The sequence below is a fragment of the Corythoichthys intestinalis genome, chromosome 8 (assembly GCF_030265065.1).
Source record: "Corythoichthys intestinalis isolate RoL2023-P3 chromosome 8, ASM3026506v1, whole genome shotgun sequence".
Lineage (NCBI taxonomy): Eukaryota > Metazoa > Chordata > Actinopteri > Syngnathiformes > Syngnathidae > Corythoichthys > Corythoichthys intestinalis.
In genome coordinates, this window is record NC_080402.1 from 24,702,617 (window position 1) to 24,729,608 (window position 26,992).

A 26,992-nucleotide genomic window follows, 5' to 3' on the forward strand; every position below is an offset into this window, starting at 1 on the left:
CCTAGATAAGTCAGTGATTCTGAGGCACCTGACCGTAGAAATCGGCACTCCACTGCCAACACACATCAAGCCAAGTCAAACCATGGGATAAGACATTAAATCCTGTTGTTCTTGTCTTTGGTTGGTCATTTTTTGGAATGAAGTGTTAATGCGTAATTGTGTCTGACAACATCAGCAGTTACTCACTTTTTCACTATGGCAATATTCTGGAAAAAAAATTATAAAATATATCTTCAGATAAGTAATAATATTCCTACATACCATCCTTGATCGACTTTAGAGTGTATGCATTGCACTGCGTATCTCAATCTTTCCGACACTCACTCAGACACATAACATCTCAACTCACATTGTGTGAATAGATCCATCCGTCAGCCTCTGTTGTGTGAACACGACAGGAAGCACTAGCGGAAGTGGAGCGTTGAGCTGTGCCACGCTGAGTGCCGAGGGCCCCGTTGCTTCCTCGTCTGCCTCGTCTTCAACTGTTAGCTTTTTCTTTGAAGGCTTGGCTTGCAGTAAAGAGATGGTCCATGAAGGCTAGATGCAAATTTGAAACAGAAAAGGGAAGAAGATTAGAAGTTTGTGCCTGTACATGTGTAAAAACATGACAAGGACAACCGCGACTAAACTTCTCTTACTAGTGATCTTCATCTTCATCATTTGCCTTCCAGATTTTTTCAGTTTGTATCGAGGTGAGGGATTGTGTGCGTTTATGTATTTTTGAAGCCTTACTAAAGAAGTTATTTTTAGTTTGTAACGTGCTGCGTTAAAATTTTAGCATACAGTATCAATCACATGGTATTTTACTTGGCAAGGTCCACGTGTTAAGGAATTTTTAATTCATTTTTTTTGGTTGTTGGTAAAATAATGGTTGTCATAAATTGTTGAAAATGGTTTGGTCTTTGACAATGATGGTTTTGCTCAATTCCAGTGAAATGTGAATTTATTCATGCAAATTATTTGAAGTGATTGGTAGGCCGCAATGTAGTTTTGCAATTCTCTTGCAATTGTAATACAGGGATATGTATATGAGGCTTGTGTAGAAACCCATGGGTGAGTGTGCAATACATCGTCTCAACCGTCTGTTCCACCACTTGTAGTATCCGATTTCCGCCTTGTGTAACTTTGAAAACACAAGTTCCTTCCTCACTCTTAGCTATGAACCACATGCTCCCTTGCAGCTGTTTTCTGGCTTAATGTGTTGTCAGAAAAGTTTTAATATTTAACTCTGATCAGATTCGTCTTCTTCCCCCTCTAACATGTTCAAATTACCGCAATTTTTCTACCGTATACTTTCCTTTCAGTGTCGAAATTCAACTTCATTTGCTTGCCTTGCAACCCACACAAGCGAATGAAAAATAGAGAGAATGGCAGGAGTGCAGATGCTGAGGTGAGAAGAAAGACGTCATGTGACCCTCTTCACATCCCATGGCAAGAGGCGTGTGATGAGAGTGATGCTGACAGTAGCCAAACGCAAGATGACACAGGGAGTGAGGACCCTCGCAGACTTTTTTATAGATGTGAAGCACAAGGGAGTGGGACGGAATTACATAGTAACAGCTCTGGTTCAGGTACCAGTCAACATATATACATCCAGTCACAACATCCCATTCCATTATTTAGAGTGAAGAGAATAAGTAGTTGAACACCGTGCTATTTTGAAAGTTCTCCCGCTTAGAAATCATGGAAGGGTCTGAAATTGTCATCGTAGGTGCATGTCCACTGTGAGAGATAATCTAAAAAGAAAAATCCAAAAATCACAATGTTTGAATTTTTAACGATTTATTTGTGTGATACAGCTGCAAATAAGTATTTGAAAACCTGAGAAAACGAATGTTAATATTTGGTACAGTAGCCTTTGTTTTCAATTAGAGAGGTAATATTTTTCCTGTAGTTTTTCACCTGGTTTGCACACACTGCAGGAGGGATCTTGGCCCACCCATCCGTCAGGTTTCTGGCTTGTCGCTGAGAAACACTAAGTTTGAGCTCCCTCCAAAGGTTTTCTATTGGGTTTAGGTCTGGAGACTGGCTAGGTCATGCTAGAACCTTGTTATTCTTCTTACGGAGCCACTCCTTGGTTTTCTCTGGCTGTGTGCTTTGGGTCATTGTCATGTTGGAAGACCCAGCCACGACATATCTTCAATGCTCTGACTGAAGGAAGGAGGTTGTCCCCAAAAATCTCACAATACAGGGCCCCAGTCATCCTCTCTTTAATACAGTGCACTCGTCCTGTTCCATGTGCAGAAAAACACCCCAATGCATGATGCTACCACCCCCATGCTTCACAGTAGGGATGGTGTTCTTGAGATAGTACTCATCATTTTTCTTCCTCCAAACACGGTTAGTAGAATTATGACCAAAATGTTCGATTATACTCTCATCTGACCACAAAACTTGCTCCCATGACTCCTGTGCGTCATCCGAATGGTCATAGGCAAACTTAAGACGGGCCTTGACATCTGCTGCAGGGGTACCTTCCGTGCAATGCATGATTTTAAACCATGATGTCTGAGTGCAGTGGTCTCCAAACTATTCCACATAGGGCCGCAGGGGGCGCAGGATTTTGGGCCAGGATTTCATTCCAACAAAACGACACCTTTGCACCAATCTGGTGTCGTACAAGTGTAATCAGTTGATTGCAGTCAGGTGCTGCTTGTTTTAGTAGAAACTTTATTGGTTAAAATGTCGGTACTCGATCGGTTGGAACAAAAACCAGGACCCACAGCAGCCTTTGAGGACCGGTTTGGAGACCCCTGTCTTAGTGTATTACCAACAGTAACCTCGGAAACGGTGGTCCCAGCTCTTTTCAAGTCATTGACCCACTCCTGCCATGTAGTTCTGGGCTGATTCCTCACCTTTCTTAGGATCATTGAGACCCCACGAGGTGATATCTTACATGGGGCTCCACTCCAATTGAGACCGACCGTCATGTTTAGCTTCTTCAATTTTCTAAGGATTGCTCCAACAGTGGACCTTTTTTCACCAAGCTGCTTGGCAATTGCTCTGTAGCCCTTTCCAGCCTTGTGGAGGTGAACAATTTTGTCTCTGGTGTCTTTGTGCAGCTCTTTGGTCTTGACCATGTTAGAAGTTTGAGTCTTACTCAGGGGTGAAAGTGGCTAGAATTTCTTGCCAGAACTCCCCGATGTGAAGGTCGCCATGGAGCCAGAAATTTTATTTATTTATTTCATTTGGGGGGAGGGGGGTTCAAACCTCTTAAACTACTGAAATGCAAAGAAAACTGTTTTAGCAGTTATTTCTATAACACATACAAAAACTGATTTGCAAAATAAAAGTTGACAAAAACAGCAATAACTATAACCTCCATCGCCTAATTTTTATTTTCCCTCATTTCCTCACATACAAAATGCCAAATGTCAATTTTAACCACATAAGAACATACGATGTATATTAAAAATTGAAGTTAATGTAATCATTTAGTTTTTTTTTTTTTTTTTTCTTTTTTTAAATAATAAAGATATAAGTAACATACATTCAGAAAATAAGTACAAGTGACTTATATTCTGCAGAGTTGAAATGGAATATATTTTGAAGATCGCGCAAACATTGACTTTTTCAAATCATAAGGAAATGAATAAGTAGCCTAACATAAATGAACAAATATAAGTCCAAAGTGCACATTGACTGCTAAGATGTTCTGAACCTCCCCATCAGAGCAAATAAAACTAAATATGAGAAATAAGCCTCCTCAACTCTTTCGTTGCTCTTAAAGATTTGATCCATTCTATATTGCATTGCCCTTTTTTTGTCGCATCAATTCAACCTTTTTTTTTGTTTTTTGCTGTTCCAGAAAACATGCAAATTTGAACCAATCAGAGCTAACTATCTCTGCTGACACATGTCTTCCAATTGAACGGATAAATGAGTCCAGGCATTTTGCTCTGCTGCTTGCATTCGCACATTGACGTGACTCGTCATCGTCAGACTCAGATAACTGCAGCAGCTGGGGAAACCTCCATGCCAACCGTGGAATAAAAGAAATAATAAATATTGGTGGAAACGGATTACGCTATACAAGCACTTTATTATGCTTGTTGTTAATACTTGTGTATGTAAATTTGATGTTGTTAGATTGTTTTCTTCTTAGAGATGAAATGCATGTGTGGCAGCTTAGCATTTAAAAAAAATTTTTTTTTTTACACAGCGTTTTGACTGTTGCCGTCATATTTTCTGAATCAAAGCACCGTGTACCGGAACAGCATTCCGGCCCTGAATCTTATACCGGTGTTCTGCCATAATCTCTTACATCTGCGAAACGTGCTACATGAGATGAATTTGACACCCAAAGTACTATTGTGCGCTCTAAACTTGTTTTGTTTAGATGCATACAGGCAGAACATACTAAAAAAAATGCCTTAAGAAAATACTTAAATGTACTTATATCAAATAAGGATGGTTTAAATACGCTACGTGACTAATGTGGTCAACTGCTTCAAAGCTAACACAAAAAAAAAAACACAATGGTTAAATGTAGGATAGGGTCATACATGCAAAAACTATTTTTGAGGCAATGAAAAGGTACTAAAAAACTAAATAAAACCAAAACAAAAATAGTGAGTACCAGTGTTGTTAATCTTACTGAAAAAAAGTAATTAATTATAGTTACAAATTACTTCTCCCAAAAAGTAATTGCGTTAGTAACTCAATTACCTGAATGTAAGAGTAATTAGTTACTTGGCAAAGTAATTGGTGATAATTACTTTTTTTTTTTCCCTCAAAAAAAAAAAAAAAGAAAAAAAAAAAACATTGGCCACACTATGTGAAGTTTTTTGTGAAGGTTTTTGGTACAATTGGCCCGAGCCCAATTCTTTACCCTAATTTACCCTTTACCCTGAATCAACTGTAAAAAGTTGTTAAAATTGCTCCCATTATTGCATTTGTTCCCTTCTCTCTACTTTCGACATATGAAAGTTTTAAAACAGTTTCATCATTTAAAGATAGATTCAAGTCAAGATTTTGCCGATTTAGAAGTATTTATATAAAAAGATTTAAAAAAGATAAAAAGTTACTTAGGTTCGTTAGGAAGGTTCTCTACAACAGAGCTGTCCTAAAAAGTCTACTGCTTTAAGATGGCGGCTGTCTACTAACGCATTTAGTGCCATGCAGTGTTGTTAATTTTACTTTAAAAAAGTAATTAATTACAATTACAAATTACTTCTCCCAAAAAGTAATTGCGTTAGTAACTCAGTTACCTGAATGTAAGAGTAATTAGTTACTTGGCAAAGTAACTAGTGATATGTTTTTTTCTTTCTCAAAAAAAAAAAAAAAAAAAACACACACACACACAGGTCACACAATGTGAAGCTTAAAGTGTTTGGGGGACAATTGGCCCTAGCCCAATTCTTTACCCTCCACTTAACTAGACACAAGGGTATTGCGATAACTAGCTAGTAACCTTTGCTATGTGTGGAAGTCATTTAAAGTTGTGAATCAATCGTTAAAGTTGTTAAAATTTCTCCCGTTATTGCATTAGTTCCCTTCTGTCTACTTTAAACATGTGTAAGTTTTAAAACTGTTTCATCATTTAAAGATAGATTTAAGTTAAGATTTTGCCGATTTAGGAGCATTTTCAATTAAAAAAAATTACTTAGGTTCGCTAGGAAGGACCTCTACATCAGGGCCTTCCTGAGAGGTCTACTGCTTTAAGATGGCGGCTGTTTACAAACGCATGTAGTCCTTAAAACATGTTGGCAGTGCAGCAGTGTCTATCAATTGCATCTAGTTCTATAATATGATATCTACCGTGTCATGTGGGCGTAGTTTGTCGGCTATGGCTGCAGTCAGGTATTATTGGAGCCACCTAGCATCGCGGTTGCAACGGCGTCTTCCCCACTCCTGCTCTGCTCTCGTCCCCGTGAGTCCGTTTCTCTCAGACTTTTTTTTTATTCAACCAACTTAGTAACGCATAGTAACGCACGCCTTTCCCGCCTCAGTAACGGTAACAGCGTTGCCAAGATGAGAAAAGTAATTAATTAGATAACTCATTACTGAAAAAAATAACGCCGTTAGTAACGCCGTTATATTGTAACGCCGTTATTAACAACACTGGTGAGTACTCCCCGCTTCTAACCGATGTGCGCATGCGCGCAGATGCTTGCGCAAGCGCGCCTAGCATTGTGTAGGACGTTTCGCCACGTAGTAAGGAATGGCCGAACACTGGAACAGCATTTCGGCCCTCAATCTTATACTGGAACTGAGTTCTGGCCCTGAATCTTATACCGGAACTGCGTTCCTGACCGTTCTGGCCCACTTTCACCCCTGGTCTTACTGGTTTTAAGGGGTGGACAGGGGTCTTTATGCTGCTATCGACCTTAAACAAGTGCATCTGATTCAAGATAATACATGGAGTGAAGGTGGACTTTTAATGGGCGGATCAACAGGTCTTTCAGGGTCAGAATTGTAGCTGATGGACAGGTGTTCAAATAGTTATTTGCAGCTGTATCACACAAAAAAATGTTTAAAAAAATAATTCATTGTGATTTCTGGATTTTTCTTTTTAGACTATCTGTCTCAGAGTGGACATGCACCTACGATGAAAATTTCAGACTCCTCCATGATTTCTAAGCAGGAAAAATAAAAAAATAGGGTGTTCAAATACTTATTTTCTCCACTGTGCATCCCATCGCAACATTCAAAATATGAATGCAGTAAGAGTTAATTTGTCATTTTAAATCCTTCAAATTTTTATTTTTTTCATTTCCAGCAGCAAAGATTCATATTGAGATGTTATTGAAGCTTCAACTCGGAGACGCTAACTTCCTGAACCTTACCTTATATGGCCACACTAATAGCAGCTCCCTACAGCTTCACCCGCATGAGGAGGAGACAGATGATGGGGGTCACGGTGTGGCATCTTATTGCTGTCACCAAGTCTCACTCACTTCAGAGAGATCCAATCACATTGTGTGTCTGGTGAGACTGTCAAATCACACCTTTTCTACTGCTGCAGTAAACAAGAATCTTCGACAGACGCAAGGTTGATATGGGAGTCTATGACTAACATGAACTGTCATTAAGTTGTTGTCGTTTCATGAATAGTTGATATTTCTCACCCCAACAGCCCATTGCTGTGTTTTTGCTGCTGTGTTTTGCTGTGGTTTCTGGTTCAGATGAGTGGAGTGGCATGTTCAGGATCCTCTGGCTGGTTCTCTTGTGTGTGGTGTTGCTGACTTTGACCTTGGCTTTAATCAGACAAGTCAAGCGGAGTGGCCACTGCAGTAAGACTCACATGCTCATATACTCAGTTCAATGCACAAAATAATCCAAAGCATCAAATATGATAGAATTTACCTGTACGTGGTTTCTTTCAGAGAAAGGGCACCCTGTTGATCATGGTGTCAATGGGCAGCAATTAAAAGGTTAATACACACACACAAAACCCTATCCATACATACAGTACATACAGTATATACATATTTAGAAATGTGTGTATATATATATATATATATATACAAGGCGGAAAACACTCAGATGACTTTAAGTTTTGCTCTGAGACCCCCAATTTGGCCAAATTGCCCTATATGCATGTGTGATACATCATTGGAAAGCTTAAAATCTCAATTTTCTGGGGGAAGAAAAATTTTGAAAAGGGGGGCATTTAAAAAAACAACAACAACAAAAAAAACTAAACCCTAACTCGAGGTGAGAGCATGAGAGAGCATAATTAAAGACACCATGATTTTAACGAGATACAGTATTATCGCGTACTTACCTTGTTTCGATCCAAAAACTCTGTGTAGCATTTCTCACCAAGTGCCAAGACACAGCTGTGAATGGCCACAGCCGGACTTTTTGGGGATTCTATGGGTGAAACACGGTACTATAACAAGGGTCGCGATGCATGTTTGGATCGATTATTTATCATCTAAAATATCAGGGAAAATGCGACAGTGACAAAAAAAAAAAAAAAAAAAATACAATTAAGCGATAGTTATGAGGTTGATATCCATGACCTATTTACATACCTGTCAACCCGAGGCCATTGGCAATCTTACAAATAGTGACGTATGCCCTTACAAATTGGTGACTAATCTTACAATGTTTCATGTAGCATGCAATATGAAACAAAAATAAAACTCAATTTTTGAACCAATATGAATTTATTAGTAATATTGTCACATATAAACTGGTGCAATCAAAGAACAATATCTTCAGTTACATCATGATTACAAAAATTTCACAGTGACTTTTGTTATAATTTTATGTAGCACTTTTGGCAATTTCTATCATGTCTTTTGATGGCTGCACTTCAGCTCGCAATTCAGTTTGACTTGAAGGTAGTTCGTTAGGGTGTCCAATTATAAATTAAAAAGGTCATTTGATAAAATTAACTTACCGATGCAATATTTGAGTCAGGGAACATTTCTTTTGCTAATTCTGAGAAGTAATCAGCAATAGTTGCAGCAAATTGTGTTCGGCAACAAATTGGCAGAAAAAAATCTCCGCTTTTGTCACTTTTCAGTCTGCAGACTGCATCTTTATGACCAGTGTTGTTAATCTTACCTTAAAAGAGTAATTAGTTACAAATTACCTCTCCCAAAACGTTATTGAGTTAGTAACTCAGTTACCTGAATGTGAGAGTAATTAGTTACTTGGCAAAGTAACTGGTTTTACCTTTCATGTTTTTTTTTTCATCTTGTCAAAAAAAAAAAAAAAAAGAATAAAAAAGCAACAACAACAAAAACAGTAACCTTTGCTATGTTTGGAAGTTATTAAAACTGCCCCCGTTTTTGCATTAGTTCCCTTGTCTACTTTCGACATGTTAAAGTTTTAAAACTGTTTCATCACTTAAAGATAGATTCAAGTCATGATTTTGCTGATTTAGGAGTATTTTAGATAAAAAAAGTTACTTAGTTTCGCTTGGAAGGTTCACTACAACAGAGCCTTTCTGAGAAGTCTATTCCTTTAGGATGGCGGCTATTTACCAACGGCGGCAAGTGTATCATTTCGCATCTAGTTCATATACATGTGATATCTAGCGTAGCATTATGTGGGAGTAGTTTGTAGGCTGTCAGCTACAGTCAGGTATTATTGGAGCCACCTAGCCTAGCATCGTGTTTGCAACGGCGTCACAACTCCCTCTTTCCCACTCTTGCTCTTCCCTCTCCGTGTCTTTCTCGCGTCATTCAACCGACGTAGTAACGCATAGTAATGCACATTGTGTCGTTGCCGAAACTGTGACAAAATCCGGAGAAAAAAAACCCTGTAATGCACGAAAAACGTACAGATTTTGAACGTACGACGTACACATTTAAAGATCACTGCTCACGTGTACAAATTACGCGGAAACCGTACAACTTGACAGGCATGTATTTAGAGACACTATTTTTTTCATTGTGACGTAATTTGTTTAAAAGTTTAAAATAGGCGAGTGAATAATTTTTCAAAGTCGTTTTTTTAAACTAAATATTATTCATTCATTCATTTTCCATGCCGCTTTTCCTCACGAGGGTCGCGGAGGTGCTGGAGCCTATCCCAGCTAACTACGGGCAGTAGGCAGGGGACACCCTGAACTGGTTGCCAGCCAATCGCAGGGCAGAAACTAAATATTAGACATCAATTAATGATTCTAAGCTAAAAATGATTTGGCTGGCACGACCAGACTGTTCTCCCTTTATTTTTCAAACACTTTGAGAATAGTCTGGGACCCAGCTCCTTAATGGCCTCTCGAGCCGAACGGAATCCTCCGTCCAATCAGATTCGATTATTTGCGTGACGTGTTCTTAACGAGCAACGTCACTCTTGCGCGTCGGAAGTCATCTCCACAACAACACAGATGGCGAATGGGAGAGCCAAGAAAATGTTCTAATCCGCAGTAAAAGTTGTTTTAAATTACCAAAAACACATCAACTCAAGTCGTTGTCCACAGTCTGTCTCGCGCTAGCCATGTTGAATAAACTTCTCCGTTCTCCGCTCGCTCTAGTTTCTTGTCGCTTTACCAACGTCACGTCCGCCCGCCGCTGATTGGTCCACTCCGCTTTCTGTTTGCTGTGGCTTTCTCCGCCCTGGAAATTTGTTCCGCTCAACAGTCGCCAGACTCAATAGCTAGAACAGCGCTGAGTCTGGTGTACCAGGCTAAAAAATGATAGACATTTCAAATAATAAATATAATTACTTACCTTCTTTTTATGGCTGTGTTGAAACAAAAGCAGTTGCGAGGTGTCTGTAAATGGGGGTCTCCAGGGTAAAACGGAATAGTTCGGGGGCTTAATGCGCCATGAAACTGCTGTAGCAGCATATAGACATATTGTTCTATCAAACACAACAGTTCTTTTGGCTTAAAATACAGCAGTTTATTCTAAAGAGGGGTGCAAGAGCAGAAACTGCTTTTTTAGCCTTGTCTGTGTTTTCCGTCATGTATATATATTAGGGCTGTCAAAATTATCGCATTAACGGGCGGTAATTCTTTTTTTAATTAAACACGTTAAAATATTTGACGCAATTAACGCACATGCCCCGCTCAGATTAAAATGACAGCAGTGTAATGTCCGCTTTTTACTTGTTTTTTGTTGTTTGGCGCCCTCTGCTGGCGCTTGGGTCCAAATGATTTTATGGGTTTGGGGAGTGAGCATGGTGTAATGACATCAACAATGGCGAGCTACTAGTTTATTTTTTGATTGAAATTTTTACAAATTTTAATAAAACGAAAACATTAAGAGGGGTTTTAATACAAAATTTCTATAACTTGGACTAACATTTATCTTTTAAGAACTACAAGTTTTTCTATCCATGGATCTCTTTAAGAGAATATGAATAATGTTAATGCCATCTTGTTGATTTATTGCTATAATAAACAAATACAGTACTTATGTACCGTATGTTGAATGTATATATCCGTCTTATGTCTTATCTTTTCATTCCAACAATCATTTACAGAAAAATATGGCATGGTTTGAATTACGATTAATTTTTAAGCTGTAATTAACTCAATTAAAAATTGTAATCGTTTGACAGCCCTAATATATATATATATTAGAGCTGGGGAAAAAAATATAATCTGGCGATATATCGCGACCCTTTATGTCATGATCCAAGTATTGATAGTTTTTTTATGAGTATCGATACTTCTAATGTGCTGCGCCTACGCATCGCTGTCCACAAGCCAACAAACTAAGAGATGTCTCAATTTCATCACTCTCCCTCCTCTCTGCTTTTTGTAATCACCAGTACACTGCCATTTGCTTGTTAAAGTTCCAGATGAGTGACAGCCGGTGAGGTTTTGATGTTGCCAGAGAAGCCTGGGAACGTGAGACTTGAAAGACGCCACATCATTAAGCTTGTTTAAACACTCGCGGTGCTTAAACACTCGCGGTAGTGTGAGTGACAACTCATTGTGTGTGTGTAAGCAGCGCGAGCGGATTTGAGTGGACTGACTCAATGAAGCATTTAATATAGACAAGTATTTTTTTATATTATTCTTGTTTTAAACTATTTCAGTGGGACAGTAACATGTTTACTTGTTTTTGTTTTTTTTTTAAACTTTTTTTTTGGTATCGGATCAGAACTAGTTATAAAATGTGAAGGGTTTTTAAATAGTTTTTGTTCTATTCTGCACAGGAACAGTTGCTGCAACAGCTAAAACACTTTTCTATGCAAAACACTTTTCTATGCAAAAAAAAAAAAGTTAAATGGCCTCTAGTTTAAACGGAGATACATGCCTCTGTGGTTTTATAAACTTTAAAAGACAATATTTTGCCATAGTTGAAATATCGCAGTTCGTATCGGATCACCACACAGGTATCGGGATACGGATCGGATCGTGAAAAAAGCGTATTGTCCTGGCCCTAATATACATGTACGTTTACTAGGGCTGTCAACTTTATTGCGTTAACGGGCAGTAATTAATTTTTTAAATTAATCACGTTAAAATATTTAACGCATGCGCGAAGTGACCCACTCCTGCGTTGCCGCAAACAGACTACAATGGTGCCGTTTTATGTATATTGAGAGCTAAGAGGCAGAGATAAGCGAGTGGAGTGGACACAGGCATTCATTGGGGCCGCGCTATTTATGGGCATAAGCTTTGGCATCTCTTCCACAACAATTATAACTATTGTGGCGGGCGACGTGGGGAAGACTGACAGGAGATCATCTTTTTCTTAATACCCTGTATTGAACAGAACGCAGAGAAGATATACCATTTGCAGCCACCAATGACAGTCATGGTTGTCCAAATTCCCATCATGCATTTGGGCGGAACAGTTAAGTCGCTACTGTATCATTTACTGAGAGCACAACAAAAATAATATTCCTATCTCAAAAAAAAAAAAAATGTTCACAAAGAGGAAAGCGCTCAATGCAAAGAGAACTGGCATTCCCAATCAAAATAGCTATGCAAAATAATACTCAGCCTTCGGTCAAACTCTATTCAAACATTTCGTTTAGCTCAACAAATACACTAGATGGCAATATTTAGTCACAATATACAAACTATCCGAGGTCTCGTACGTTGTGATATTTTTTGATTGAAAATTTTACAAATTTTATTAAAACGAAAACATACAGAGGGGTTTTAATATAAAATTACTATAACATGTACTCACATTTATCTTTTAAGAATTGCAAGTCTTTCTATCAGCGGATCCCTTTCACAGAAAGAATGTTCATAATGTTAGTACCATCTTGTGGATTTATTGTTATAATAAACAAATACAGTACTTATGTACAGTATGTTGAATGTATATATTCGTCTGGTCTTATCTTTCCATTCCAACAATAATTTAAAGAAAAATATGGCATATTTTAGAGATGGTTTGAATTGCGATTAGTTACGATTAATTAATTTCTAAGCTGTGATTAACTTGATTAAAAATGTTAATTGTTTGACAGCTCTAAACTATATACATATATGTTTTCTTCATAATTTGTATATATGTTTTATTCATAATTTGTATAGCGTCCCAACTTTTTGAGAATCTGGTTTGTACGCAGACAGATGATAGGCAGATAGATCAAAAGAGCAAAATTATCAACGCTAATGCAACTCTTGATCAGAAGGAAGCAATGACAGAGAGCAGCATTCGAAAAGCTAACTTGCATAACTTTTTTAATTGATGTGCATTTATCAAAATGTTTAAAGGGAGAAATCTTCATAGCTACGAGCCTCGCCTGACATGGTCAGGTCAGTAAAAAACAGTTTTTAATTAAAAACCTAGAAAAAATATTTAATGAAAAAAAAAGTACTAATAACTAATGTTCTTTTTCCACACACAGGACTGTCACCAATTGAAGAGGTTGAAGTCATTGGTAGGAAATCATAACGCACAGTTCAGCAAAATTTATAATAATCTTTAATCATTACGTATTCTATTTTTCAGATGATGCAGAAACTGTTCCAGAAGGACATGTGGACTACTCCTATGTTACTGGTAAATTGACTAATGTTAAAGATAATTACCCATGTATAAAGCTTAATAGAAAAGTACATACAGTATGCTTTTAGGTATTATGCTATAGTGTACCCCACTTCATGTAAAAGTTAGGCTGTAGATTGGAAAAGGTGGTACAGGGACCTCGAGGAGGCTCTCACTTTAAATATTTACCCTCAATTTTATCAATCTCTTTCAGCTAATCTTCATCACCGTCCAACTCTTACTTTACCCCAAAGAGGAGCTGAGCTAATGGACAGAACACAACTTTAGTTCCACCAAGAAAAATCAACATGACGTCATCATCTGTCCTAAAGTCTTATTTTTTCAAACATTACATCCACTAATATTTATAAATGACTAACTGCAAATTTTGTCATGTGGCTAAAAGAAAATCAGTCCTGATGGCTCTCTAAATGTTGAAGGCACAGAAGATGGTTAAAAGCAATGAAAACAGGTTGAATAAATCTTAAGTTGAATCAAATTTGACATCTCACCATAGCTTTTATTGCATATCGATACGTTCCATTTGCATTCGATCCTAGTGGATACAATGTTAAGAAATACATTTTCTTCAAGGTGATATCACTTTGGGTTAGATGTCAAATAATATAAAACTCAAAGAGCAATAATCATGAATACTGGCATTTTTAAGAGTAATTTTTTTCCTCTCGTGTCCATCAATGCAGTGGAGTGCAAAGAGTGCTAAGCGTATTCTTATATTAATGTAAACACAAACACATTTTGGTTATTCTGACATTTTGGAGATGATTATCTTTGTATTCAGTTCATGGCTGGACATATCCAAGTTAAAACAACATTTGGGTCAGCGACATACAGGCTGACTGTGGGATATTTAACATGTCAACGTTAGCTTTGTATTATACACATAAATAAACATCTTCTGACGGCGCAGACAGAAGCTCTTAGTGTCGGATTTCTTTCACGCTTATGTACATACAATAGTGTGTACCCATGTGTTATTGCTGCACGTGTGCTGGTTCTGCGGTTTTAGAGCGTTGGCTCTCGATGTGGGAGATCTGCAGGACGGGCAACAGAAGTTGAAAGGCGTTTTGAATGTAGTTGGTGCTGTTGGAGCCCTGAGGACAATAGACCACAAGGCTTTTTGAAAGATCAGTGCTATATCGCATCACACTATGATCGCCGAAAAAAAAAAACGCTATTAATCAGCCAAACATCAATCACCGCTGCCTGTCATGATGTTCGTTTCAGTCATTATAAGTTCAGTGAAAAAAGGCTCTTACCTCTAGCAGCACACTGTCAACGAGTGGACTCAGCTCTTCAGCTTTCCTCTGACACTGAGGGACAACAGAGTGTGCATGAATTCACTCGTGGTTTATTGTTATCTCCTTGAAGCACAGAATCTTCCACTGGCCCATACTCACCCCAACTACAAGTAGCGTATCCGAGAACTTTCTTGCCAAAAATTCCACTTCCTTACACATAGCAGCTGTTAACCTGTGAGGAAAATGAAGGATTTGAAAAGGTCTGGTCACCTCCATGCATGGTAAACGCACACAAATACCTGGTGAGGACATGTGCCTGATCCCTTGCTGGTTTCTCCTGTTCCTGCTCTTGGCCGTGGAGGATGAGTTCTGCCACTTTGTGGAGCTGCTCAATACTCCGGGCCGTCACTTCGGCCAGACTGCCCACTGATGACAAGTAGATGGACTGTGGAGCAAGGACGGATTGAGTGAGAACATAATTATTGATCCCCTTTTACATTTATACCCCGCCACACCGATGACACCTGACCTCCACAGACTGGAGCCCGTCCACCTTCTTTGTCTTTGCATCCTCTTCCACACTCGCTGCTACATTTTCCATCACCTCTTCCTCCTCCTTCTCTTTCTCCTCTCCCTGCTGTTCCTCCGTCTCCCTGCCAACTGTCTCTATTGTGACAGGCCGCTCCACCTTGCTCACCCAATCGTGGGCGCTCATCCGAGCCTGCAAATGCATAATTAGCTGTCATGCCGCATAACATGTGACAACTATCTTGATGTGATTATCACATGCACAGTTTATGCACCGATGTTGATTCGAGTCAGCCAGTCTCATTTAGCAACAACTCACAATATTAACAATGACATTCTGGACTGCATCTTAACTAGTGTTGTTAATAACAGCGTTAGATTGTAATAACGTTTTTTTTTTTTTTTTTTTAGTTTAATTTACGTACTGCTACGACAAAGACTGTGTTCTATTTCACCCACAGTGTGCGTTGGAGTTTTTGTATTGGAAATAAAAGAACCCGTGTATTATAATGTAAATCCCAGCAGCTCGACGGTGCAATGAACCACGGACACATTTGAAAATGAAATGGTCCAATAAGCTTCGGTTTAACACCCACTTTTCACAACACTCAAATTAATTGCACACAAATATCCAACAGTGTTCTGCACCACGCCTGCAGCTCGACAGCAACAACAACAATAATATGACTACAATGCAAGCTATTTGTAAGTTCTTCATGGTCTAAATCTGCAGCTAACTTTTCCTTGCTCGACACTATTATAAACAATCATAATCATCTTCATTTTTGAACTCGAATTAAAATTTTACAAAATTTCGCTGTTTTGTAAAGATAAAATCAGTAATTGTTTTTTGCGCCATGTTAACGCCTCCTGTGTCAACAGTTAACTTTTCTGTCCCAATAGCGCCTTATCCAACGTGACCTGGTAGCACGCAAGGTGTCAGGTGGTGACCATGTTATTAACAAAAAAAAAAAAGAAAAAGTTTTTCAACATATATATTTAATCCCCAAAGATAAATACGCCATTGTTTCAGTATTTATTGATTGATTGATTTTTAACAACAAAGACGTAAAAGAAAATACCAAAACACTTGTTCTCCCTAACACCAGGGGGATGCTGCAACACTCTCAGTACCCCACTTCCCGCGCCACTGGGTGAGTAAATTAATTTATTTTCCCATCTTTCTGACGCCATTACCGTTACTGAGGATTTGAAAGGGCGCATCACTACAATTTGGATGAATAAATGAGACTTGTCTAATATCTGAAAGAGCACAGTGGGATGGGGAGGGTGGTGACGCAGTTGCAAACGCGATGATAATTGGCTAGGGGGCTAAGAGCTTTAGCATAGCATTCGCGTTCTCGTTAGCATTAGCATTTAGAGTGGCAACTTTTTTTTTTTCTTTTTTTTTTTACATGCAGTTCGTGACGTCCAGGTGGGTACAATTAAGTGAAACGGTTTTCCTGCTGAGCGTGTGTGCATTATCATCACCATCCTTGTAGACGCTACAATACTAACTTGTTTTGTTTTTTTTTATTACCAAAAAATAGTCACTTGCCCTAACCTTTTTTGAATGACGTATCCATGAACCTTGTGTGATGTTTTTCAATCAAAACAACTAGAGCAAAAACAGGAGAGGCAGAAGATTCAGAGCCTCACCTGCATATTGAAAAATATATCGAGATATATATTAGGAGTGTGACGATACACACACAAGTCACGGTTCAGTGCGTACCTCGGTATGGGTGTCACGGTTCAGTGCGGGTTCAGTACAACAGGAAAAACAAAAAGGCTTTCTTTCTCACAGCATTTGAAAGTTTGTATACTGTTCGGGGGCGGTAAACCGAAAATTTACCGTCACCGAAATTCTTAACGATGACCGACGTAATTTTGACCATGTCGGTAAATTCGGTAAATTAATAAAACAAGAAAATATAGTCTTTTCATCCCGCTTTGATTCTGTGTTGTTCGTCTATGTTCATTCCCCTTTAAGAAATGAATGTGATTACGTAGGGAGTCACGTGATCATCAAGAAGCCAATCAAACAAAAGCCCGGTAAGCTAACGCTAGCAGCTAACGCTACAAGCAAAACGTGATGGAGTGTGGCTTAAGGGAGGTTCACCAAACTTTCAACCGACATTTAGTAGACTCTTGGTGGCATCCAGACGGGCTTTCACCCGCTGTCCTCCTTTGTTCTCACGATTTCCGGAGATGGTGCTTTCAGTGCTTTCTACTGGTAGCCAGGCTAACGCTAGCTAGCGGCTAACGCTACAAATGAACGTTATGGAGTCGGATAGCGGCTCTAACCTTGTCGAAACGGCTGAACTTAATGAGTGGATTGGGCACGGACTGCATCTAGCAATTACTATGTGGCGTTATTTTGTATCTCTGTCTGTGTGTGATTCCTCTGATAGCTTTTGTGAGGGTAAAGCATTCAGCATAAAGTACAATCCAACGGCAAAACTTATAATGACCGAGAAATGGCCCCAGCTATTTTTATTGTGCGTGCATTTATTAAAAAATGCACTGGGGGAAAAAAACCCTTAAACCATAAAGTAAACACTTGTATTTAATAATTATGTCACAGCAGCCATTAACAATAAGTTGTCTTTTTGAAGTGTACTGTTCAAGCTGCAAGTCATTTGTGTTACAATTACATGTTTGCACAGGCATATAGATTTTGACAATGTACATTGTTCAAGTCATACACGCTGTTATAAATGTTCATACTTGAATTCTTATTGCTTACAATACATTTTTATAAACTTAATGTTTAGACTGCATGTACAATTGTTAAATACAGTATATCAAATTGAATGCTGGTAAATAAATCAACAAGAAATAGTTAATCTGTATTTCATGCATTGATTCAGATTTTCAAATTATATAACAGTCCGCTTGGGCAAATTTATAGTCATTTATCGTTATTGAGATAAATCTGCTCAATTTATCGTGATACATGTTTAAGGCCATATCGCCCAGCCCTACCCAGACGTGAGTCGTGCCCACCCAATCAAAATGTTGGGAATATCTTTTGTAGCGTTGCACTGGATATAGAGAACGCACGGTCAGAGACGTAAGACAACCAGGGCATATAATATATAAGAAAGATGGGGCTTATGGTAGTAAAGGATAGATTGTTGAAACAGGAGAATGTCATTGTCAGTGGCATAAGAAAAAGGTGTCGATAAAAAAAGCTAAGGGAAGCTTAGGTCAGCTCGTTTTTTTCCGTCTTTTTCATCCGTCGACACTTAAGCCATCTCTTTAACTCAGTGCTTCTCAATTATTTTCTGTTACGCCCCCCCGAGGAAGACGTAAATGTTTCGCGCCCCCCCCCAAACTCTCTGCCGCCACTGTAAATAGTATCATTTGTCTATAAAATTACTATTATAAATACGCATCTGCCTAACATTGTGTCCTTTTTTTTTCTAATAAAGAAAAAAGTAACATAGATCAACTTATAATAAAGTATAACTTTATTAACATTGTTTTGTTTGTAACAGAAAAGACTTGACGCGCATCAATTTGCCTGAATTAAAAAAAAAAAAAGTCACATCCAAACGGTAAAAAATACACTCAAGGTACATTTTTGACCATTTGATACAGAAAAAAAAAGTAATAAAATCAGTAAATAATAACAAATTAAAATTGATTAGAAACATTCACTCATGAGGATAGTATGCCAAAAAATTTGACCGAAAAAACAAAACTGAATAAACGGAAAAAAAGAGTGTCCTTGGACAGAAGGACAGTTTTTATTTTTGCTGCTCACAGTATTTACCTCCTTGTGGTGTGGAGTTATTTTGCAATGAGCATGCTAACAATGCTCACTGGTTTACTGATATAAAACTGACAAAGCAGGACGATTGTTGGCAATATTCGGCACGTTTTCACTGAAAAACAATCAAGCGGCTTATCAATGAGATTGGGGTCTAATGTCTTTAAGTGGCGTCTTAATGATATGGCTTCTGGCTGTCCGCTATAATTATTTTTAGACACAGTAAAAAGTTGTCTTTCCTCATCACCCACTGTATTAAAAATCAAAGCTAAAAGGCAAACGGCATGAAAAAAGCGCATTCTCGGTGGCCGAGGTAGAACCATAGGTGAGGGCGGTCGTCGTGATGATCCCAAGCCGAAAATGGCACTTCTCGGGCGGCGACGTGAGAACCGGACAAGACAGCGGGTCGCTGCGTGAGTGAGTCCGGTCGGAAAACGGCGTTCGAAAACGGCGGCAGCACACTGCTCTTCATATCTGTTTTCTGTGTCTGCTAAGTGCTCTTCCTTAGTTCAAAAATACTGCGTGCACTCTGAAAATGAGAGCGCCACTGCCACCCACTGAGTGGATGTGCAAGTACACTTTATTCTAGTACGGCAAAAAAAAATAAAATAAAAAAAAATTAAAAAAAGCATGTTCCCCGAGGCCACATGCACCCCCCCGGCATCGCTCTGCGCCCCCCCCCTATTTGAGAAGTACTGCTTTAACTGAACATTTGTATGTTCTTCCACATCTTTACCAGTGAATTTGGCACCAGGGACATCATTTTCGGACAGAATTGGTAGGTTTAGCTCTGTAAACATCTACGTCGTACACTATTCCCATTCATTTCCTATTGGGGACAAACAAGAGCTTGTCCCCCCTTAGCTAACAGCAGAGCCACAGAAGCTAAGGTCATAAATAATAATGAGCGCAAGTGACGTGTAGCGTGCGGTTCCCCATTCCAAATACAAGCAATGGTAGTAGCAGTACCAGCAGCAGTAGAGCTAATAGCACTGTTGCTAATGAAAGCACTGCAGCAAGTAGTAAAGTAACCAGTACCACCACAAATACTTTTTTGCTTTTAACCAAGAATCGAGATTGTTTTATGTCCATATCTATAAAGAATTCAGGGATTTAAGCATTTATTCACAAGAATTTTCAACGTAAAAAGCTCTTTGTCTGCGTTTCCACTCGGTCAGCTTTGATGGAGAATGGCCCCCTATTAATCGCCCATACACTCCGTGTCCCATCAATATCATTATGAAGTCTATGATACATTTTAAAATGAATACAATTTTAAGAAAAACTCAGTTTATTAAATTAAAATGAATAAAAACAAAAATACAGCCTTATTAGGGTCCCAAGAATCACTCTGGGAGGAGATTAAACCCCCCCCAAAAAAAGTATTTAGCCCATTGTATGCCATTGACAGCGCTAGACGTCCAATTCATTTAAACTGGGAGGACTCGCCGTAAATGCTCATCTCTCAGTGCCATTGAGGGCGCTGGACGTCCAATTCATTTGGACTGGCAATGGGCAAAAGAAAGACTGTTCATTCCCCAAATCTAGCGCCGTTAATGTCTGCCAATGAGTTAAATAAGTGCCTTTTAACGGCAAAAAAACGTCATAATTTGTGCATGAAAGGGTTAACAATCCCTTAATTTAATTGCTGTAGATAAATAAAAATGAAACATACTTAGTAAAATATAATAACCCAGTTATAAATATAGTCAGTGCATGTATTCCTTTTTACTTGATTAAAGTAAGTTCATAATTATATAGTATTTACCAGTAGATTATAAATAATGCATACAAATAAAAACACATTTTGTTTTTTGTTTTTTAAACAAATTAAATAATTTTACATAACACCCCTCCTCCCCCTTTTACTGTACCTCTCTCTATCTAGGGGTGACCACTTTAAAAATCAAACGTGACTCGTGAACACTGCTATACATTTCCTAAATATGGTGATTTTGTGTGCGTACTTTACCTTGTTCAGTTTGTCTGGTGTAGCAGCAATATGAAGCTCGAACAGCAACTCAGTAAGAACACTCATAAACTCTTCATCAACTTCATCAGATTCTACAAGAATACACACAAGACAGCAGTTTAGACAGCTTCACTTAAATATTTTCGGGGAAAGTGTAAATTCAGTTTGTTTTCAAAGATGTTTCAATGGTTCGAAAAGTACTGTAGCGATACTGCACTATAATGACAAATGATCAATAGGAGAGAAATTGCCACCAAGTGGATTACCCTTCGTCTGCTCTTCATTTTGGGTCTCCTCTTCTTTTTCTTCATCTCTCTTGATGAAGACATCCTTGATGAAAATCAACTCTTTCTTCACTTCGTCCTGCGCTTCTTCCTCGAGGGAGGAGAGGAATGCTTGGACCTATGAGCGGCACTCGGCTTTATTTTTCAATCCACACACAGCTTGATCACCCACCCCCCTCAAACTATAGGCTGACCTTGGCCTCACTCTCGTTGGACAATATCTCCAGAGCCTCAAGGTGGGACAAGCCCTGGTAGTCATCAAAAAGAATCCCATAATGAGCCGTCGGTGCGCTGATGGGCTGGTTGCTCAGCCGTGCTCGCTCCTTCTCCTTGGCTTCCTTCAACATCTAAAAAAAAACACAACGAAGACAAATGTGGAAGCATGCTTTGACAGGTTGTAATCACTTAATGTGAGTTATAATGTGATGAAGTGCTTGAAGGTACCTGACTCAGCGAGGCAGTCTTCTGCATCAGTGTCTTGGTCTTTTTGAAACCCGGATCGCTCTCAGCCAAAACAGTCATGGTCTTCTTTCCGATGAACTCCAAAGCATCGAGACCTCCGCTGAGCACAGATTTACCCTGATAATCACAGCATGGAATACAATGGTGTTTGTGAATATACAAATAGAATCACCCCAAGGGTGTAGGTTTGCATAGGGACTATAGGGACATAACACTACCAACTTTTTAGGATGCTCACATTGTCCCCAGTTTTTAAGGAAGCTTATTTGCATTATATAATTACTTCAGTTATATAGGTCATTTAGATTGTCTTCCCATATGTTATAAGGATAGATTTGAACCTACCATTATTAAGTGAATTTCAGTACTTTAATTATGTTCAGACTTACATTGACCCCTTTTCACTTGCTGAATGGGCGAGTCCATTTTTTCCCCTCAAACGCACGTTTGATTTGCTGATGACTTGAACACACACACACGCATTCACCCCCCCCCCCCAACAGAAATACAACCTCCTCCGCCCCCTTCGAAGACAAGGGATATTACAAGTTTTTTTCCGCCAACAGCAGCCACTGTAAGTAATATAAAAAAAAAAAAGGTAAATGTTGTGTAGGTGAGAAATGAGGAACACACCACAAATTTTACTACTGAAAGTCCGACCTGCATCAGAGTTAGTATATTATTAATCTGTGCAAATTTCTCGATCTCCAGGAGGAAGCTGCTTTGAGAGAAATGTCCTGTTGGATGTTTTCTACTGTTAATGTTAATTAAACTGTAAGAAATGTAGTGAACCATCGTTTACCCCCTTTTCCCCAGTTTTCATTTTTATTTTATTTATGTGGTCTTGAAGCAGCCTAAAGGAGCTTTCATTTTTTTGATGAGTTTGGTTGCGCTTGTGGACAAAACCGGTAGTGTTTTACCTAAAGGAAGACTCTATTTTGATTTATTTTTGTTATTCCTTGACGAAGAAGTTTTTTTTTTTTTTTTTTTTTTTTTAATATATATATTTAATTTATCTAGACAAACAATGTTGAGTGGTATTAAGACAGATGTTTATTTTTTTGCATTTCTGGATACTTGAGAGATGATTAACAAGTTTGTATTTCTTGTATATGTTAATATAATTTGTGTTCAAATAATGAAATTTAAATTTGCTAATAAAATCAAGGCGTTTATTGTGGACGTTTTCAAAATGTTTCTTGAGTATTTTTTTTTTTTTTAAGGTTTAAATCGAACAGGGTATAACCTGAACCAATACATATGCACTGCAAAAACCCACCTTCTTAAAACAAAAACAAAAAATAATAATAATAATAATTTCCCTTGTTTTCAGTGTAAATCTACTAGAAATAAGTGAAATTATCTGCCAGTGCTTCAAGTAAATTTTAATCCAATTTCTTGAAATAAGAAAAATACCTAGCTGAAATGAAAATAAGCTTAATAGACCTATTTTAAGCAAAAGGTTTGTATATTTAATCTAAAACTTCTTAATTCAAGAATAGATATTGTTTAAAACATTATTTGAAAGTATTTTTTTTAGTTAGTTAGGAGTTACGTGAAAAATGACCGACTTTTAGATGTATGGGCTTAATAAGAACGAATAGAATTAATTACTAAAAGTAAGTGGAAGAATCTGACGCATTAATCTGTTAACTGGCCTTTAACACTCAAAACAAGGTGAAAATTATTCAACTAGAATTAAGAAAATGTATCAGATTAAGACCTTATTCTGTAAATTTGCAGTGTGAAAGTTAGCATCAGTCAATGGAGATTTATTTTGCTTTAATCATTTAGCCTATCAATTAATTAGGTTCTTATTGGTGAGAAATGTAGCCCTGACCGCCGTTCACCCAATCTGTTTGGTCTTATGAATGTCCCGTCCCAGACAAAAAGTGTACGTGCAGGTTATGCCGTTATATCGTCCCTACCAATATTGAGACCCTTGAATCACCCTCCTCGCCCCCCCCAAAAAAATAGAAGTGTGATAACGTTAATATTTACTCACCGTGTTGTGCACAACATTGGAGATAGCAGAGAACACGCCCCTGTTAGAGGCAGCAGTCCCAGAAGAGTTTGTGTCTTCAAAGCCTGACTGCTGGACGCTTTCCTCCCCTCCCTCTTGCTTTTCCTCCACTGTATCACCCTCTTCCTCTTTGGCTTCTTCGCCAACAGAGGTCCTGTGGAGACGCAGAGCTTCTCCTGCCTTCGCCTTGACAGATGTCAAACTATGACCTTTCAAACAAAAAGACAAACAAGAAGATCCGCAAAAGAAGACGGAAAAAGGATGATGTTAAGTGTAAGACGTACCCACTGTGGAAGTGGCGCTGCTAAGGAGTGATTTGCCCCATGAACCCCATCCTCCCCAAGCTTGCTCATTTACTTGACTTAAGCTCTGCAAATGACAAATGTGTTTATCAAGTGTGCTCCAAAATACGATGTGATGTTTGAATCCCTAGCATCAAATTTTGCTCTTGCTAACCAACCTTGCCATCTTTCTCCTCCGCAGCACCATCCAGGCTCACTGATTGGTCACATTCACTCAGTTGACCCTCTGGCTCTGGACTCTCAGAAGTCAGAGTCTCGCCGGTGTCCTTGGTCGTCTCCTCAGTGGTCTGCGGGGCACTCTCAGAGGTCTTCTGAGACTGCTGAACTTCAGTTGGGGCTTCAGGAACATCATTCCCACATTTGAGGTCAGGGTGTGGCAGCTCTCCTGGTGGAGGGAGGTTCTCTCTGTCAGTGGGGTCAGACTGGGACATGGTGATCTGGAAATGGTGATAACAGACAGTGGTAAATCAGGAAACAAGTTAAACCCTATTTAGGGCAGTACTTTAACACATAGGCTACCACTCTAGATGTATAATTCATTTTGACTGGGGAAACACTGACCTTGGAGAAAATAATCTAAAATTCTGGAAGAAATTATTTCTCTCAATATTGTAGGATTTTAATAAAATAAACAATTTCGGTAATCTTGACTGATCTGAAACAGGAGTAAAGTTTAGTCTGATTTGACGTCAGACAGTGAGACAAAACATGAAATCTGTGTTTTTGCACTAGGAGTGGGAACCTCTTGGTATTTCACGATACGATTCAATTTGCAATACAAAGCTCACAATAACGATGATCTGACGTTATGGCGATACAACGATTGTCGATGCATTGGTCAGGAAATCATTCTAGGATATTTTACAAAAAACTAACAGAAAAACAAGCTTCTAGTGTGATTTGGAATTAGGTTATCACTAGTAGACGTTCAATCCATTCGAACTGGGAGGGTGGCAGCGAATGAACATCCCTCCCACTTCAAACGGATTGAATGTCTATGGCGGTCAGTGACAGTCAATGCCGGGCAATTAGGTAATTTTGGGCCATTTAAGGTCTCACTGGAACAGCACCAAACAAAAGTTCCAGCATCATCACCTTGTCCAATGCAGATTCTTGACAAGGTGATGATGCTGAAACTTTTGTTTGGTGCCGTTCCAGTGAGATTTACAAAGATGATTGCCTGAAGAAGACATCAAAATTCCCTCAGTAAACATTGACACCTTTTTAAAACGATATCTCGATTCTCGCCAGGAGCATATCGATAACGTTTTGGGATACAAAGTATCACGATATATCACCATTTCGATATTTTGTCACACCCCTATTTTGCACAGTGTAGGTAAATTTCTGGCTTCAACTGTGTGTACTGTATATGGAAGCCAGTTTTTTTTTAATTTTTTTAATTGTATTTATTATTTATTCTTTCATTCATTTTCCATGCCACTTCCAGTATTAATCACTTGCCTTATAAACAGTTGAAAATTGATTCGCGTGCACCGCTATTTGTACATACTGTATGTTGTGGTATTAAACCGCCACCTGCTGGTCACTTGCTGCAAATATTCTCAGCACTTGTGTCATCCAGTTTTGTTGACTCTCCCAGTTTGCACACTTTGATAGGATTTTTTTTTTTTTTTTTTTTTTAATAGTCTCGGGCCTCAACCGGTGTGCCTAATACAAACACAATATCCTCGGGGAAAAACGTGACACTAACAAAGACTCGCATGCATTAACTCTTAAACTAAACATAGCATCCATGTAAATGTATGACATAAAAACCGTAAATCCGTGTCATCAATTCCATTCATATCTAATGTAGTTGGGAACTTTCAAACAATGGCAAATAGACACCAATGCACACGCTTCCTGCAATGGTTGGCTAGCAGTCTAAAATTGATTGTATGGTTTCGCAAAAACGCTTTTAATAGTTGAAATAGTTTATTGAAACGTGTTTGTCGTGGAAACTGGTGAATCCAGTCAACTTCGGGTGTTGTTTTTGTAAGTGTAGAGGTGACAGCGTAACTCACCCGCTTGGTACCACCAGCCGGCGACTCCTCTTCCGCCCCGCCACGTCGGCAGGCCGGTGAAGTGTCCACGCCAAAGAGTATAAAATCGTCAAGATGTTAGTTGCGCCTCCCTCAAGCGATCGTTGAAAGGAAGTAACTGTTTTTTGTTTTTGTTTTTTGTTCTTTCAATTTAAATGCAACTTTATTCACAACAAATATACATTTACAAACATTATTATTTTTTTTTTTCTATCAACAGAAATGAATAATCAACACACAAACAACAACAAAAAAACAAACGATACAAACACAAATATGTCGGGGTATAAACACACCACGCAATGTACATTCGAAAAAATTTTTTTTAAAAATCGCTGTCTAGGCTCCAGCCCCTCCGCGACCCTCGTGAGGAAAAAGCGGCATGGAAAATGAATGAATGAATGAAAATCGCTGTCATCAATCACTAAAAAGTTCTAGTTTTTCACAAATATTATTTTTATTAATTTTATTATTAATTATTAATTAATTAATTTTTTAAATTATATATTTTCGGTGGGGCGGCACGGTGGCTGAGTGGTTAGCACGTCTGCCTCACAGTTCTGAGATCAAGGGTTCAATCCCGGGCTTTGGCCTTCCTGTGTGGAGTTTGCATGTTCTCCCCGTGCCTGCGTGGGTTTCCTCCGGGAACTCCGGTTTCCTCCCACATCCCAAAAACATGCATGGTAGGCTGATTGAACACTCTAAATTGTCCGTAGGTATGAGTGTGTGCGTGAATGGTTGTATGTCTCCTTGTGCCCTGCGATTGGCTGGCAACCAGTTCAGGGTGTCCCCTGCCTACTGCCCATAGTTAGCTGGGATAGGCTCCAGCACCTCCGCGACCCTCGTGAGGAAAAGCGGCATGGAAAATGAATGAATGAATGAATATTTTCGGTAGGGGTGTCAACCGATTAAAATTTTTAATCACGTTAATTACAGCTTAAAAATTAATTAATCGTAATTAATCGC

The 26,992-nt window shown here is 38.7% G+C and overlaps 2 protein-coding genes across 3 annotated transcripts; one reads left to right on the forward strand and one right to left on the reverse strand.

The window, feature by feature from the left end:
• The first annotated feature begins 459 nt into the window (after nt 1–459).
• LOC130920945 (uncharacterized) lies at nt 460–14,497 on the forward strand. 2 transcript variants are annotated; one of them, XM_057844508.1, is made up of 9 exons: nt 460–692; nt 1,305–1,571; nt 6,725–6,994; nt 7,128–7,235; nt 7,329–7,376; nt 13,097–13,138; nt 13,231–13,263; nt 13,335–13,385; nt 13,585–14,497. In XM_057844508.1, the coding sequence occupies exons 1-9, from the start codon at nt 593–595 to the stop codon at nt 13,656–13,658; spliced, it is 993 nt and encodes a 330-aa protein (XP_057700491.1). In that variant the 5' UTR covers nt 460–592; the 3' UTR covers nt 13,659–14,497. The 2 variants fall into 2 exon arrangements, with proteins under 2 accessions (XP_057700491.1, XP_057700490.1); XM_057844507.1 differs by having other exon boundaries at nt 6,722–6,994; nt 13,585–14,496.
• fam114a1 (family with sequence similarity 114 member A1) lies at nt 13,417–26,145 on the reverse strand. Its single transcript, XM_057844506.1, has 13 exons — nt 26,009–26,145; nt 24,140–24,418; nt 23,964–24,048; nt 23,662–23,888; nt 21,639–21,773; nt 21,389–21,541; nt 21,177–21,312; nt 20,911–21,002; nt 15,162–15,353; nt 14,932–15,077; nt 14,792–14,864; nt 14,651–14,704; nt 13,417–14,485 (listed from the first exon to the last, which is right to left on the reverse strand). The coding sequence occupies exons 2-13, from the start codon at nt 24,410–24,412 to the stop codon at nt 14,366–14,368; spliced, it is 1,686 nt and encodes a 561-aa protein (XP_057700489.1). The 5' UTR covers nt 24,413–24,418; nt 26,009–26,145; the 3' UTR covers nt 13,417–14,365.
• Nucleotides 26,146–26,992: the final 847 nt, after the last annotated feature.

Coding starts and splice junctions, on each gene's coding strand:
- LOC130920945 (XM_057844507.1), top strand. CDS start 593: ATGTGTAAAAACATGACAAGGACAACCGCGACTAAACTTCTCTTACTA. Junction 13,139..13,230: donor GCCTCGCCTGACATGGTCAG/GTCAGTAAAAAA, acceptor TTCCACACACAG/GACTGTCACCAATTGAAGAG. Junction 13,264..13,334: donor TGAAGAGGTTGAAGTCATTG/GTAGGAAATCAT, acceptor TCTATTTTTCAG/ATGATGCAGAAACTGTTCCA.
- fam114a1 (XM_057844506.1), bottom strand. CDS start 24,412: ATGTCCCAGTCTGACCCCACTGACAGAGAGAACCTCCCTCCACCAGGA. Junction 14,705..14,791: donor ATACGCTACTTGTAGTTGGG/GTGAGTATGGGC, acceptor GTTGTCCCTCAG/TGTCAGAGGAAAGCTGAAGA. Junction 14,486..14,650: donor TTGACAGTGTGCTGCTAGAG/GTAAGAGCCTTT, acceptor TATTGTCCTCAG/GGCTCCAACAGCACCAACTA.